We start from the raw sequence: 17,140 nt of genomic DNA, 5'->3' as shown, positions 1-17,140 counted from the left end.
TAATATTAATAGATATACTTTATAATATTAATAGATATGATAATATTAGTGAAACATGGGGTTGAACCACCTTATGAGAAATTGGGGTATGAGCCTGAGAAGAATACCAAGAAGTAGTTTTTAGGACCTAAGTCAAGTTATTGAGGGATACAATGAACTTTTGTTTTCTTTAAGTGTTTAAAGTGGGGTGAATTTTTGTCTTTTTTTTTTTTTTAACTTTAAAGACTTCTTAAAGTAGCTATCAATGTAATGATAGGTTTTTCTTTTTGGGGGAAATAAAATTCTCTTTCTCTGCAAATATATCTGTGGTTCTATTGATTTATTACAAAATTTCAAAATGAATGAGCTTTCAGGAAATCATTAGGCCTCTTTACTAAGTATATGAAATTTGAGGATATTGTTTTACAAATTGCAACATTTGTATTAGTAGTAATTTCACCTTTATTAACATAAATAGTTTTTCTTTCAGAACAAACAGTGTTATAATACTAAAGAGAGAACTACTTTGAGAATGGTCATACGAACTTTTAGAAACAATAAATATAAAGGAGAAAAAAATGTTCTTTTCTCACTACCTAATATTCTATTAACTGAGGTAGCCCAGTAGAAGTTTAGAGATCTTTCTTTTTTGGCATCAAACCATGTACACATTTTTAAAGTATATGATTTGGAGAGAAATATGGAATCTACATGAAGTAAGTTTTAACAGAATATAGTTTTTGCTAATGCAATTTCTAATATTAACCCCTGCATAGAATATGCTACTGTAATCTGCATGAATATTTGAAGAATATTTATTGTAGTACCTGTATAAATAACATTTGCCTTCAACCCTTCTAAGGTATATACAAGGAAAAGGGAAGCAGTTCATAAGAAATTGAAGTGTATGGATTTTTTATGCCTGAATATTTTAAACATTATTAAAATTTATTTAACGTGGAATTTGTTTATAGTGCCTATATCTGCAATGTCTATCATCTATATACAATTCTTTATGTACGATCTTTACGGGCATCAAGCATATTTTGCCAACAGTCAGATAGCTCATTATTAGCTAGCAAGCTTACTCACTTTATGTTTTACTCTTTCAAGATCTATGTAGAGAAAAATTTAATTGAGTTAATCTGATGTTTAAAATATAAAAGGGAATTATTCCCCTGCTTTTCCTAATATCTCTTCTCATGTAGGTTACCCACTTTTTCTCCAGCTTTTCATCCTATACAAATACTGAAAGCACTGATACTTTCCCTTAAAGTTTTTCAGTTTTTCTCAGATGCTTTCTTTGGCATTATATTGAGCCAAGAGATCAAAAATAAAGGTTCATAAATACATATTTACAAAGTTAGAACTTTTGAGTTCTCTGTCATTTGTAGCCAGTCTTTTGGAAGAAGTTATCTTTGATATTTATTTACTCATCACTATGTTCTAAAAAATGTATGTTATATGTTTTGGTTGATGAGGGAAGATAAATATCAGATAATAATTTTGAAAGATATGATACAGTTCAGAAAGTATAAAGGGAGACACTATATTAGTGTCTACCTGATTTCATTGAATAAAATTTTAGCCAGCATCAGTAGGTAGCAAGCTGTGGCTGAATACAGACAATCCTTTAAGGATAAGAGGAGCAGAATAACCTGGGTTTTTTTCTGTACATTTATATGTGTTTTCTGAGTGATTTATGAGAGAAAAAGGTAGTCTTTCATTGTAGGAAGTGTAGGAATGTAGCATACATTCATTCCAGTGATTCAAGTCACAATCTTTGCAACATAGGTGTACATCATTCTGCAATATACACATTCAAGTTTGTAATATTTATAACCCTTTATAAATTGAAGAAGTAAAGCTTAAAGTGATACACTCTTCTCTTCAATACCATTATACTTTTTATTATTTTTCTATTGCACAGGTGATTTGGATTATTACTGGTTGGATCCTGCCACGTGGCACAGCCGGGAGACATCACCTATTAGTTCGGTAAGTTTTCTGGGAAGAGTATTTGGAGTTTAGGGAATATGTGTGCTGTTCATTGTCCTTTGTCTGATACATGATAGATAGTAGTCTTGTTCTGTTCTATTATTCATTTGGTAAGGGCAAATATTGATTTCATTTAAGATAATATAATTTTGAAGAAAAAAGCAGTTATTACTGAATAATTATAACAAATTTTTAATTGATTAAAAACAATTATTAGATAATGACTAAGGTTGAGATGTTTGGTTATGGATATTGACATTAACAATTTAACATTCAGAATCAGTTTTCTTTATATAAGCAGGTATATTTTTAAATTTCAGTCAATTCCATTTAGAACCATTTAAAAATGTATATTTATTTGCTAACTATTTTTAGCAAATTTCTGCTACAAATGAAATATACTTTTAAATGAAAATTCATATATGCCAAAGATGAAGTTTACTGAAATGATTTCCCCTACAGTGTCTTTTAACTGAAGAAATTGCATCATGCCATAGTCAATAATTTGTGGCTGTTAGAAAGAAAGCAAGTTGTTTACTTTTGAAAAATTTAATAGGCCTTTTTTTGAACAGTTTTAAGTTTACAGAAAAATTGAGTGGAAAGTACAGAATTCCCACATACTTCCTCACTCCACCCCTTCCTCTGCCTGTTTCCCTTGTTATTAACATCTTGCATTAGTGTGGTCCATTTATTACAACTGATGAGCCAATATTGATGTATTATTATTGACTAAAGTTTATAGTGTACATTAGGGTTCATTCTTTGTGTTATGTGTCCAATTATACAGAATAGTTTCACTGCTCTAAAAATCCTGGCACCATTTATTCACCCCTCCCTCCTTTCTTCCCTGCTGAGTCCCTGACAGCCACTGATATTTTTACTGTCTCTATAAGTTTTCCTTTTCCAGAATGTCATGTGGCTAGAATTATAGCCTGTTCAGATTTGCTTCTTTCACTTAGAAGTATGCATTTAAAGTTCTTCCCTGTCTTTTTGTGGCTTGATAATGCATTGGGTTTTTTTCAACCATTGAATATTATTATTATCTGGATATGCCCAGTTTATTTTTCAATTTCTTAGGATTTTAAAGTATTTTTAGGTTGACATTATAAATATTTTTCAATAATGATTTCTAAGTTACTCTGCCAGTTTGTTCCTATTTTCTTTTTTATATTATTTTTAATTGATACATAATAATTGTGCATATTTATGCAGTACATAGTGATGTTTCAGTACATGTATAGTGATCAGATCAGCATAATTTGCATGTCCATCATCTCAAATATTTATCATTTTTTGTATTGGGAGCATTCAGTATTCTTGTTCTAGCTTTTGGAAACTATATATTATTAACTGTAGTCATCCTGTAGTGCTATAGAACACCAGAAATTATTCCTCCTATATAGCTGTAATTGTATATTCTTTAACAAATCTCTCCCTATCCTTCCCTTTGCCCTACCTTCCCAGCCTCTGTTACCTTCTGTTTCACTTTGTGCTACTATGAGATCAACATTTTTTTAGCTTCCACATGTGAGTGAGAAAATGCAGTGTTTAACTTTCTGTTCCTGGCATGTTTTACTTAACATAATGTTCTGCAGTTCCATCCATGTTGCCTCTAATGGCAGGACTTCATTCTTTTTATAACTGAATGCATCTCATTCTGTATATATTACTTTTTAAACTTCATTCCTATTTTAACAGCATCCTGTAACGTGGCAACCATCTAAAGAGGGGGACCGATTAATTGGACGTGTTATTCTTAACAAGAGAACAACCATGCCCAAAGAATCAGGTGCATTGCTGGGTCTGAAAGTAAGTATGCTGGTTTAAAATGTTTCTTGAAGGGTGAATTACAGTATGGCCTGCATTCATCAAAGTTTCTGGCAATGATTTTTAAATGTCATTTTAATATTTTATATAATTTTATTAACATAGCATATAGAAGTGTTAGGAAAATTAAATAAAATTGGGGGAAACTAATGTATTTTTTTCTGAATATAAAGTTCAGGATGATTTTTTGCATTAAAAAGATTTAAGTGGAAAGTAGCATAGATAATGTGGACTTTTATTGTATCTTGAGCAGAGCATAAACATCATTAAAGGGATCACTTTCTTATTACAATAGTTTTATAAGAAATTTTTTAGTTAATGTACTTAGTAGTGCTTACTGATTATTACCATTAATTACTCCTGCTATGAAATAATTCTGATCACCTCCACTAATCAGTATGCCGCTAAGAATTGTGGTGAATCTCAACTTTTTGATGATATTCTCTTCATTTTAAATTACGTATATTTGAGTCTCTGCATTGGAAGAAATTAAACATAGATTTTTACATATTCTGTAATAATACTCAGACTTTGATAGTCTTATGGGCAGAGATACATATTTCAGACGAGATGGTCAGTTGCAGAGATGCATTTAGGCTATTGAGCTTTGGACAACAGTAAATTGCTTCCCAAAAGTGCCATTTTCTTGGCTCATATCTATAGTCTTTATGGTCATAGACCTACATTTTACTACAGATACACAATGGAATATTATCTTTATGTAGAAATAGTTCAAATTGTACACATGAATTTGGATGATAAAGAAAAATGAACCTTAATGTACACAGTATCAAACATTTGCTGTTTGAGACTAAGTAGGAAAGACCTGGCACCTGTCTTCTAAGTATATGCATTATTTATGGTGCCCTTTTATTGTTAAGTCACTTCAAGACAGGGCTGTTTAATCTTTTGGTTTCCCTGAGCAACACTGGAAGAAGAAAAATTGTCTTGGGCGACACATAAAGTACATCAACACTAACAATAGCTAATAAGCTAATCAAAAAAACAAAAACAAAAAACCTCATAATGTTTTGAGGAAGTTTACAAATTTGCAATGGACCGAATTCAAAACCATCCTGGGCCACTTGTGGCCCACTGACTGCACGTTGTTCAAGCTTGCTTTTAAGAAGTCAGTACAGCCTGGTGCACTGGCTCATGCCTTTAATCTCAACACTTTGGGAGGCAAAGGTGAGAGGATCACTTGAGTCCAGGAGTTTGGGACCAGCCTGATCAACATAGCAAGACTTCTCTACAAAATTAAAATTTAAAAATTAGCTGACTGTAGTGTCTGCACACGTCTGTAGTCGCAGCTGTGGGAGTTCAGTCAGGATGGTGGGAGAGATTGTAAAATTATAATAGTCCAAACCTTCTCCCAGCTACTTGGGAGCCTGAGGCAGAAGCATCACAGGAGCCTGGGAGTTCAAGACTGTAGTCATCCATTATCGTGTCTCAAAAAAATTTGAGACAAGTGAGGCCTTGTCTCAAAAAAATTTTTTTTAAATAGAAACTCAGCACCTAAAATGAAAGAAAGAAATCAGTACATAAACTTCCTTAGGACACATAGTCATCTCAAATATGAGATGTTTTATTGTCAAAATTGTTCTTCCATCAACTTTAATAAAAAATGTAGGCCAAGCACTTGTGGCTGACACCTGTAATCCCAACACTTTGGGAGGCCAAGGCAGGAGGACTGCTTGAGCCCAGGAGTTCGAGATCAGCCTGGTCAACAATAGCAAGACCTTGTCTCTACAAATAATTTTAAAAATTAAATGGGCATGGTCATGTATGCCTGTGGTCTAGGCTACTTGGTAGGCTGAAGTTGAAGGATCACTAGAACCTGGAAGGTCAAGGCTGCAGTGAGCCATGATCACACCACTGCACTACAGCCTGGGTGACAGAGTAAGATCCTATCTCAAAAAAAAAAAATGTGTTTCACTTCATTAATGTTTCTATATGCAATTTCAAGTATATCAAAAAAGAATGTAGAATTAATTCCTCAAACTAATAATGTTTTATGTTTTAGTATGAATCTTGAAAATTTATAAATTTGTAATTATCCAGGTTGTTGGAGGAAAAATGACTGACTTAGGACGACTTGGTGCTTTCATCACCAAAGTAAAGAAGGGTAGCCTAGCAGATGTAGTTGGACACCTAAGAGCAGGTAAAGTTTCTTTTTTTAACATTAAAAGTGTGTTCTCCATGCATGAACGTGAATTGGTGGTTTTCAATTTGGGGCTAGTTTTATACATACATGCACATGTATTTATAAGTGTGTATGTATGTATATATAGATATATATCAGATAAGTCACTAAATTTTGATGCATGAATAGAGATTTTTTTTCTGATATCCATTTTTACCAATTGCAGTAATAAGTAACTATACATCAGCAGCAATCTGGAGAGTAAGGGTAGGAATCTTCTTTATTTATATAAAAATAAATAGATGTAAAATATAGACGAGTTACTCATTTCTGTAGATGGCTTCATAATATTGTTACATGACTTGAAATCTAAAACAATTATTTTTGTGAAAAATTTTTCATATCACACTTAATTATTTAGTTTATATTTTAAGCTATAATAATTACCAAAATTTTTTTGAGTGGTCCTCAAACACTTATTCAGGACCAGTGTATTTTATAAATCATAATCACATTTCTTATATGGATTATAATAAAATATTAGTTAATTTTAAAGTGACATATATTGTACTCATGCAGATATGCTACCTGTTGGTATTTAGAAATTTATTTTTGTTGCCTATGACCTGAACATGACACAATGAAATTACTTAACATATGTAAATGTACCCTATATTAAATAGTAACAAATTTTAAAAGCTATTTTTGGTAAATTGTTTAATTTTTATTTTTGTTAAAATCCCATTAAAATATTTGATTTTACTGCACAGTTTAGTAGAAATCTTTTGATTAGATGATTGTTTATGCATTTGCCAAACAACTATGAAGAAAACAGAGTTGTCTAAGCTATAGAATTAAAGATTAATAACCCATTACACAAAGAAAGAATACATTATCAGGTGATACTCTTAACTTTTAAATCTTAAGATTGTAATTCTTGTAAACTTTGGAAAAATATTCTAGAACTCTTAAAGACTTTTCAGTGTATTTATTTACCAGGATATCAGTTCAAAATCCTTTTGGGTTTTTTTTTTTTTTTTTTTTTTTTGACAAGTACTTGCTATGAAGGTGTTATATAGGAAGAAAACTCTAATCAGAGGTTTTTCTCCACCTGCTATACAACTTTGAATATGTGTAGAGATATATTACCCTATTAATTCTTATGAAGGGCCAGTTATGATTCAGTAGGAAAATAACTCAATCAGGGGTGACTATGTCAATAAACTGAGAGTGTGTTTGTCTAATAACTAAAAAATAAGCCTGAGAAAATCTGAGAATCCCTTGTTGGCTAATGTAAGATAACTTTACAGAAGCCTGAGTTTGCAGACCACATTATAAGCATTATATACACATTATAAACACATTATTATGTTTTAATATAAAGTTACTAAGGAAGGAAAAGAAGGAGGGTGTTCTGTATAAAATATCTGTTAGTGATTCATTTATTTAACACGCTTATGAACCAAGAGCCTGAGAAACTTAAATCTGAAATGTTAAAATCTCAACTTAAATACTATAAAACAGACAGATGTACTTTTCACTTTGAGCGATTTATGTATTTGAAGAAAGTAAAGTTATTTTGCAGATTCAATTGTATATCCTATTTGATTTACATATAATTTAGGAACTGACTAAGTATGTGCATATGTTTGTTTATATGGTGCATATAAATGTCCTTACTCTATAAAACTACAGTGGAATTTAAAAAAATCCAAATGTCTTTCATTCAACATTTGCAATCTTGCTTTAATCTTGTAATATCTTTATCCAGTCCTGCCCCCCCTTCAAGTCTATGCACTGTACTGCTACTTGATGTAACCATCTAAAACACAAAAATGACACTGACACTCCTTAATATTAAGATCCTTCAGTGTTTCCTAGTTATCATTTGTTCAAGTAAATGCTCTGTGTCCTTGTCCTCTGCTAACACTTTCAGCTGTCCAGGATATTGGGCCACTTGTAGGTTCCTGTCAGGGTGTTTCCCACCTAGAAGACGTGATCAATGCCTCTTGTCTACTTAGTTTTCTACTCCTCCTGTTGAAGGCCTTTCCATCCTTCACAATTCATCTGATGTTGCCTTAATTCTAAAGTGGTTCCTAATACCTGACCTGGAGCAATAATTAATTATTACATCCCCTGGTACCACTTGACTCTATTTCTGGTCCTCAAATGAACTTCTATCACTGCATATAAAATATATTATTAAAGTTATTTGTTTCTGTGTCATTTCTTCATGACCAAATTTAAAGCCAGAGAAAATGTCATTTTCATCTTTGTACTCTCATTGTCTACATCCCTGCTAGAAGAGATTATCCATACATAAATAAATAATTTTTTAAAATCCATCCTGGTTTAGGAATTATTAATCTGTAAATGAATAAACATATATATTAAGTTAATTTGATACTAAAAGTTATGCTTCCAGGTTGCTGCTTATAAAGAGGAGAGTTTTATAATGCAGTGCTTTTGCAAACTTCTGGTTGCAAATCACTACTAAGTAGTAAAATCAATTTAATGGTTTGCATCTACCATTTAAAAAAATTGAGGTAGAACATAATAGAAAACTCAGGGTAAGTATTGTTTTATAAAATAGTTTTAGTATATATGTATATCTGTGTGTGTGTATATATATATACACATACACACACACACACACACATAAACACACACACACACATATACATATTCATATTATATGTATACAGAACCATGATGTAAAGTTTGTTTTTTTCTTGGTCAAAAAATTTTGAAAACAATATATCACAAATTGGTAAATATTATTTTTCTTTTTTTTACAGTGAAGTATATTCATTGCCTATTTGAAAAGCTTTTCTAGGTAACTGCTTAGGACAGTGTATTAGAAGTCATTTAAGAATTGGTGGCCAGGCATGGTGTCTCACGCCTTGTAATCTCAACACTTTGAGAGACTCTGGCAGGTAGATCACCTGAGTTCAGGAGTTCAAGACCAGCCTGGCCAACATGCTGAAACCCCGTCTCTACTAAAAATGCAAAAGATTGGCCAGGCATGGTGGCAGTGCGTGTAATTCCAGCTACTCAGGAAGTGGTGGCAGGAGAATTGCTTGAACCCAAGAGGTGGAGGTTGCAGTGAGCCAAGGTTGCGCTACTGCACTCCAGCCTGGGCAACAAGAGCGAAACTCCATCTCCAAAAAAAAAAAACAAAACAAAACGAACAAAAAAAAACAATTGGTCATTACCAGATTACCATAGTATTTTACCAAACCTAGGCAGCATAATGTACTTTTTGCATATTTACTTTTTACTCTTTGGTGAGCAAACAACTAGAGAAAATCATTTCTTTAAAGTAATACTAGCGAAGTGATTTTTCCTACTTTTATTTTTTAAAAAATTACAGCTAAACATTGAAAATATTTTATGCTTATACCTGGCTTTAAAATGTATACTGATGATACTGATCCAGTATTTTAACACAAACTTACTTTCCTCCTAAAATGTTCTAGACACTGAGAACAACAAAGAAACAAAATAAGCATGAGCGTCAACAAATAAAGACACCTCAGTGCATCATTGAGGGATATTTCAGCTGAGACTACCATTTTGAATTGAAGGGTCTAAGGCAGAGAACCATTTGGTACCTACAACTTCTTAAATATTTATGAAAATAATTTTTTCACTTGACCTATGGTGCAAAAACCCTAATTAAAATAACAACTATAAGTTATTAGACTTGTTTTTTTTAATGCAACATCTTATAACTTCCCTTGATTAATCTTAGAATATTTAACAAACTACTACATACTGTATTAATGTTTTGTTATTTTAAAATGTTTTCTACTTGTACTTTAATGTTCACAATATAGATTATATATAGTACATATGTGTTTTGAACATCTGGAAGTGGGTTAACTGTCATGCAACAGTTTTACATCTGCTTGCTTTGTAATTTTGCCATAGCTACCTGCGTTAACTAATGGGTGTGAATTCAAATCCTTTCATGCATTTTTATTCTGTTATGCATCTGGTGAAGACAATGAAGCATGACTTATAATTGGGAAATTCATGCTAACAAATATTAATTGTTCTTTCTTCCAAAAATAAAACAGGATTTATGTACAGTTTAATAAGAATCTGTCACAAAGAGAACCGCCTACATTTATTATATGGAGGGCATGCTGCTAATTATTATTTTTTAATGTTTTCAAATAGGCTGTGCTAATTCCATCCCATAGCATGAGATTATTTTTATATTATTTCTGGTATATCTCAAAAGATAAAGATAGTTTTGTATTGTACTGTTTCCAGTCACCAGTAATATTCTGGGGGAAAAAAAGAAAAACAAAAGGAAAGAAAAAGTGTTTAGCAGAACCAATTAGCAGACATTATATGGCAATCAATTTGCTTTTGAAAGCAGAGCCTAGACAATTAAACTATTTGTATATGTTTTGCATTTCTTTGTTAAAAAAGAGAAAAGATAAGAAAAATAAACAGAATATATAAGGTAAAAAAATACCCTTTTTTTTAAATTCAAGGGGATGAAGTTCTAGAATGGAATGGTAAACCCCTGCCGGGAGCTACAAATGAAGAAGTTTACAACATTATTTTAGAATCAAAATCAGAACCTCAAGTTGAAATTATTGTTTCAAGGCCTATTGGGTAAGGCTAAAAAAACTTACTTCTTAAGTTTAGTAAATTACATGTATTGGTAGGGTTTTAAAAAGAATTTTATACATTCATACAGTACATGTTAACATGGATAGTTTTTTCATCAATTATGGGCATACATTTTAAATTTTTAAAAATTTCTTAGTTTTTTAACAGAATACTGAACTTACTTCACTACATTTTAGAAGCTTCACACATTAACAATTGTAATATCAAAAAAATCAGTATGTACTTTTTGCAAGTGAAATATAAAGTAAAATATATTATTTTAATGACAGATATATTTAAGTAATTCAAATTTAATAAGTAGTATTTCCTTTAAGGAGGCTCTGACAAACTTTTTCTGATATTTAAAATATTAGTGATTTCATGTGCCTACATTATTTTTATTATTCTACTAAGAATATTTTTTCTGTATCTTTACCCATGAGTAGTTTCAACTTTTATTTAAAATCAAGCAAGAAATATTAAATATTTTAATATTTTAATTGGTCATAATTATATTTTTAAAACCTCAATTTTGAGCACAATTTAATTATCTACAGCCAGTGGGATGTATTCTATATACGTATGTAGACTTACCCATATTGTTAGCTTTTTCTGGCAAACCCACATGATCCAAAATACTCATTTTGCCAGTGTATAATTTTTTAAAGGCATTTTGAACTTTTTCACTATACTTGGCTTAATGTTTGAATGTATTCTTGGAAATGATTCTTTTTTTCCCTATTCTCCAAGATATAATACAGCCATTACTTTCAGGCTTTTTGTGTTGAAAAAGTGCTAAGCTTTAATTTGTATTGGCCTCATGAATATATGTCAATGCAAAACATACAAGAAGATGTAATTATCATAATTCTCAAAGAACGATAATGTATGATCATCTATCTGTATGATCATCATCAAATAATATTAATATATAAAACTCTAAAATAAAGGCAAGCTTTTAACCAATTTTAAGTGGTGATTATTAGGAGTGAACATTGAAGACATTTGTAAAAGTGTTGTACATTTCCATATAGATTTTTAAAATAACAATATTACAATTTGTGCTAGTTTTACATGACATATGTTCTAGTGCTGAGGTAAATATGAGACTGGAAAAGAGGTAAGTAAATTGGAAAATGAATCAAAAGTATGAAAGATAAAGTTTAGAATCAAGTATTGTGCACTTGCCAAATACTTTCAAATATACAGTGGTTTAAAAGTAGTCAGCTAAAACAGAATTGATACATGGTTAAAAAAGTAACAGACAATTAAAGTAGACTGGAATAACATTATTTTTACTTTTGTATGAAAATTACTGAAGAAGTAATCGTCTGCACAGCCAAACCCTTAACTATTATAGATTATAAAATTAAAAAGAACATGGAATACAAAAATTATAATTTATAGATTATAGAATTCAAAGGACATGGAATACAAAGATTATAATTGAATCAAAATCAAAGCTGATATCAACTTTCTAGTGACTATGTTATTAGAATCCTAGAAAAATAATTTTAGCTACATTTTTTTAAGACAGGGTCTTCCTTTGTCACCCAGGCTGGAGAGTTACGTTTTAATAATAATATTTAATGTAGTTCTGTTTAGCAACTACAATTAAAGGAAAAAGAAAATATTCGTAACTTAGTGACACAATTATTTCAGGAATCATTCTGAATAGAACTTAAAAGCACGTTGATCGATTCACACTAAGAGAGATCAGCCATCTTGAGATATTGACTGTTTTTGTGAATCCACCAAATACAATATCCTTGACCTTTATGCTTATAATTGTTATTAAAACTACTCTACTACCTAACTGGTAAGTAGAACTAACTAAGAAGGCTTGTATAAACATCCAGTGGAAATTTATGCCTGAAAATATTAGTGAAGCAATTAACATAAATAAATTTTAATTATACGTCACTTAAACATCTTTTCAACAACTTTCCCACCATTCTTTTTTTACAGGCACGTAAATTCCAAAGTTTGTACCTGGCTTTAGAGTTTCAAATTCTGATTTCATAATGGACGATGAGGCTGATTTTTAAAGAAGTCATACTATCTAAAAATTGATTGTTCTGGATTTTTTATAATTTACTTTTATTTCCTTGGATTAATTTAAAAGAAAGGAGCAGAATATGTAGTATTTTGTGTGTTTTAGGTATTGTAAATTAGTTTCTTAATTATAAATTCATCCAAATAATTTATTTTATGTAAATGTATAGACATACAAAAATATGTAATAAAATGCATTTTATAAAATACACCGCATAGGCCAGATTGTCATTTATAAGAAGTATAAATTATGTGTTTATGAGAATTATTTTTCACAAAATAGTCAAAATAAGAGCTCTGAAGAACAGTCAAACAGGGAAAACTTTTTGTTTTCATTCCCCCCAAAGTGAAAAGAAACTTAAAGTTAGGTCATAAGGTAAGTGGTTAGAAATTCTTAAAACTTTTGCTGATAATTTTGTTGGGACTAGCTAACTCCAGTCTGCTTTAATATGTCATGTTAATGCTGGCACATTGTTAATCTCCTTAAATTGGTATTAAAACATCTTTGGAAAATGAGAAGTAAAGTAGTCCTATGCAGTATACTATCTAAACCAAGGTAATCTAGGGTTTTTAAGGTCATAGTGGGTAATGGATTAAGTTGAGATTATAGTACATATATTTCTTCAGAGTAATTTGTCAGTGTGTCAGAAATGGGTGGTCTCACAAGTCACTTTCTAACCATGTAGTGAGTAGCCATATATTTAGCTAACTTCGGTATAGAGATACAAATCTCTATAAAGAGTATATATGTGTATATGTATTATATATTCACATATATAAAATAATTTGGCTTTTTTGTTGCAAGCTTGAACCATTTTTACTTTCCAAAGCAACTCATCCTTTTCATTTAACTTTGCCCATGATATTCACCATATCATTTTATTATTGAAATATTCCCATCCCTTTCACTCAGTAAACTCTTTCAGATGTGTTTGTAAAGCATATTACTGATTTGTAAAATTTGTGTCATTTTGATTTCTTAGAATTGAAGGAAAATATTACCTTTAACATTTTTTTATTTCCAAAACCTGCTGTTTTGGTAGTAAAAATATTGTGGTGATTTTAACCACAATATTAGTCTGATTGTCATGTTAAAGTGTTTTGCTCTTAAATATATAAAAACTTATTTTTATTACAGTTTTTTTGTGTATGTGGTGTTTGACATTCATGCACATTAGTAGTTGCCTTAATAGTAACTTCTATTCATTTCCACACCTTTAAAGACCCAAGAGGATTTTTCACATCATATAAAATGGGCTGTGGTTGCCTCAGGCAGGGTCATTTAGCTAATGGGATTTTCACCATACCCTGTTTCTTTTAGTGACATTCCCCGGATTCCTGAGAGCTCCCATCCTCCGCTGGAGTCCAGTGAGTATAAGATTTCTCTGATATTGTCAAAGTATTGAACGAATTGAAAGTAAAAATTTATCCCTTTCTTTAGTTTTTGATATAATGAATTGGGGTTACTATACTAAAAACACCTCTATTGGTACTAGATGTTAGCAATGATGGCAATAACTGGAACTCCAAAGAAATTCTACTTTAAGATTTTTCTTCCTCTACTTTTTTAGGTGGTTATAAATAATCTTTACTGGCAATACTCTTTAGCATCGTAACAGTCAGGACTCTTACAGAGCTTAATTAATACACCAGGAATAGTTATATTAACATAAACATTTACTGTGATACTGGATTATTCAGTTTGATTGATAAGCAGCTCAGTCTTAAGAGCAGCCTCTTGAATGAACTAGGCACTTTAACAAATAATTGTGATACCGAATGACAAAGTGTGTGGATTGATTTTAGAAGTGAATGGGTGGAGCAAGCTTCACTAGACATAATTCATAATGGATTGTGAAACCAGAGGGTTGAAAGAATTATATATATGGGAATTAAAGTCATTTCTGTATAAGAGAAGATGATACTGTATGAAATAAAATATAGACAAATATGTTTTCAATGACAATGCAGAAGTGACCCAAGTATTTACTTTGCAATGGATGGGAGTTAAGTTAATATTTGGGCTTGATTCCCCAGGTGTTCTTACAGAACCCAGGTTATAGAAATAGAAAATAAAAGGTGATTTGGGGGAAACCAGTGATAGTGATTTGAAGGAAGAAGAAAATATGAAAGTAAGATAAACAAAGAAACAGATACTAGGTTATCGTATAAAATGCATACCCTCATGTTCCGTTAGAGGTGGACCCAGATTTGGCTTTGAGTTTTCTGGTGACCACTACAAAAAGGGAAGTGGGACTAACTCTGGGAAAAGACACATAGCAACAATTTTTATAGAGCTGATTTTTTTTCTTTCTATAGAAAGTGATTTATTTAGAGAGAGAAAAAGGAGAAGGAGAAACAGCTAAGTCTCACACTGAGTGAGAGAATCCAGAAAGATGGAATCCGGGAGAGAAGAGCACCTTCCACACTGAGTAGAAGGGAATAGAGAGAAAGGTGGAGTTTCAGAGGGGAAGACAGGCTTCCATGAGAGATTGTGGAAGGCGACCCCAGAGGGGAAATCCAGGAGAGAGAAAGATGGCTTCCACGAAGGGAGTGTTCCTGGAAGCGGACCTAAACATGGAGTCCCTAAAGCTGATTTTTATCACTAAAAGTTTTTGGAGGGCACAAAATGGTGAACATGAGAATTAATTTGTAGGTACAGAAAAAAAATGTGTGGATTGCACATACTCAGGCAATGCTTTGTAAATAGTATTTATCAGTGAAGCCTTTGGTAAGTTTAAATGGGGTTGAGTTCAAGGTTATACTTGTTGGATCAATAGCATTCTATAAACACTCTATATTGCTCTATGTGTCAGGGTATATTTGAACAGTGAAGAACTCCACCAAGTGCCCGAGAGGAGAGCCAGCCTCCTCTATGTGAAGTTGAAGCAAATCACTAGTTGTGAATTACTTGAAGCAGCGTTTTCAGAGGTTTAAGATACTCATTTGTAAGAACAAAACTAAGATGGTGTATCTGGTTTTAAAACAATGAGGAAATCTAGGTTTAAATGTGACTCATAAATTATATTATGTATACATTTATTTTAATTTCCAGTAAGGACAGTTTATAATGGATGATCCATTAGCCAAGATAATTAGTGTTAACAGACACTATCTTCCTTATCTCTGAAGCAGACCTTTACCCATACGTGAAGTTATACAAGAACCTGTGCAATACATGCGCTCCAGAAATGTAGATCATTTCTTTCCAGTTGAAATAAGCACACTGCTTTGTTATATCATTTTAAATATTTTTTAATTAAAGACAAAATTTATCCCATTAAAAGTAGGTTCTGTTATCAGTGGTAGTAATTATGGTTTTATGCGAATAAGAGATGCATTTAGCATTTTATTCAGAATATTTCCTACACTTACAAATATAATTTACATTTTTTTTCTTATTTTAGGTTCAAGTTCCTTTGAATCTCAGAAGATGGAAAGGCCTTCCATTTCTGTTATTTCTCCTACAAGTCCTGGAGCTCTAAAAGATGCCCCACAAGTCTTACCAGGGCAACTTTCTGTATGTATTTTTTGTACATGTTGGAGACTGTTAGTATTTCCACACACTGTCTGTCTTTAAATATGTCCGCCTTTCCTTGAAGCCTGCAATAAATACATGGTCATTTAAGACCACAAATCTACTTCATTAGTTTTTCATGCATTTTTTATTATTTCTTTATTCACATATTTATTCGGAAATACTTACTGAGTGGTTGCAGTATGCCAGATACTCTAAACATTAATTGATGAATGGTAATATAAGTAAATATAAAGAATCCATATTTTTGGTATGCTATGTAAAAGTAAAAGTTTCTAAGGTAAATGATTGTTTACACATACTATTAGGAGTTCATGCCCCATTTATAGAACAATGTTATAAGCCTAGAGCCTGAGGAGCCTAAATTTGGAATATTCTTTTTAACGTCTTAAGGCGTTTGGCAAAACTCTTTATTGCCACTGAAAGCTCTCTGAAAAAGCTACCATTTTCTCACTATTGCCTTATTATGTGGTCTGGGGAAACCTGGAGTGGAGAAACTATGGTTAAGTATATAATGAAGAGCCATATCTGTGTAGATTATGATAGAAAATGAGATGTTGATATTATAATTTAAGGACTTCAGACTATTTGTTTCAGATTGTTCTACAAATAATGACCTTTTGCTCCTCTAATAATGTATGGTTTTCTGTGGTCTGCCTTTGTGCTTTTCTCTTGGTTTTAATGAGACAGCTTCTATATATGTGTGTGTATGTATATATATATATATATATATATATATATATATATATATATATGCTTATTGCTATTTCAAGAGCTTTTATGGCTTTAACTTTTATTTTTAATGTATTGAATATCTTTGTAATACCCTTTGGATTTATTTTATCTGCCCTGCCGTCTTTTTCTTCTGTGTATGTATAAATCTCACATATTCTCCACATATTTTAAAAAAGGATAGGAAACGCATTTTGATTCTGTGAAAACCACATCTTAGGTATTAATTGGGAGTCAGA

At 31.5% G+C, this 17,140-nt stretch overlaps 1 protein-coding gene across 47 annotated transcripts in view; it reads left to right on the top strand.

The window, feature by feature from the left end:
- Positions 1 to 17,140, top strand: part of RIMS1 (regulating synaptic membrane exocytosis 1) — a 521,656-nt gene that overhangs the window by 340,253 nt on the left and 164,263 nt on the right. For all 47 annotated transcript variants that reach the window (XM_074398079.1, XM_074398078.1, XM_074398076.1 and 44 more), the window contains 6 exons: positions 1,910 to 1,977; positions 3,676 to 3,786; positions 5,866 to 5,965; positions 10,456 to 10,579; positions 13,953 to 13,999; positions 16,039 to 16,151. In XM_074398079.1, the coding sequence (XP_074254180.1) occupies positions 1,910 to 1,977; positions 3,676 to 3,786; positions 5,866 to 5,965; positions 10,456 to 10,579; positions 13,953 to 13,999; positions 16,039 to 16,151 (563 nt within the window). The remainder of the gene's footprint in view (positions 1 to 1,909; positions 1,978 to 3,675; positions 3,787 to 5,865; positions 5,966 to 10,455; positions 10,580 to 13,952; positions 14,000 to 16,038; positions 16,152 to 17,140) is intronic.

This window comes from Saimiri boliviensis, chromosome 4 (assembly GCF_048565385.1).
Source record: "Saimiri boliviensis isolate mSaiBol1 chromosome 4, mSaiBol1.pri, whole genome shotgun sequence".
Classification (NCBI taxonomy): domain Eukaryota; kingdom Metazoa; phylum Chordata; class Mammalia; order Primates; family Cebidae; genus Saimiri; species Saimiri boliviensis.
Note: the sequence above shows the minus strand (reverse complement) of the source record. Positions and strands in the feature narration are given on the sequence as shown.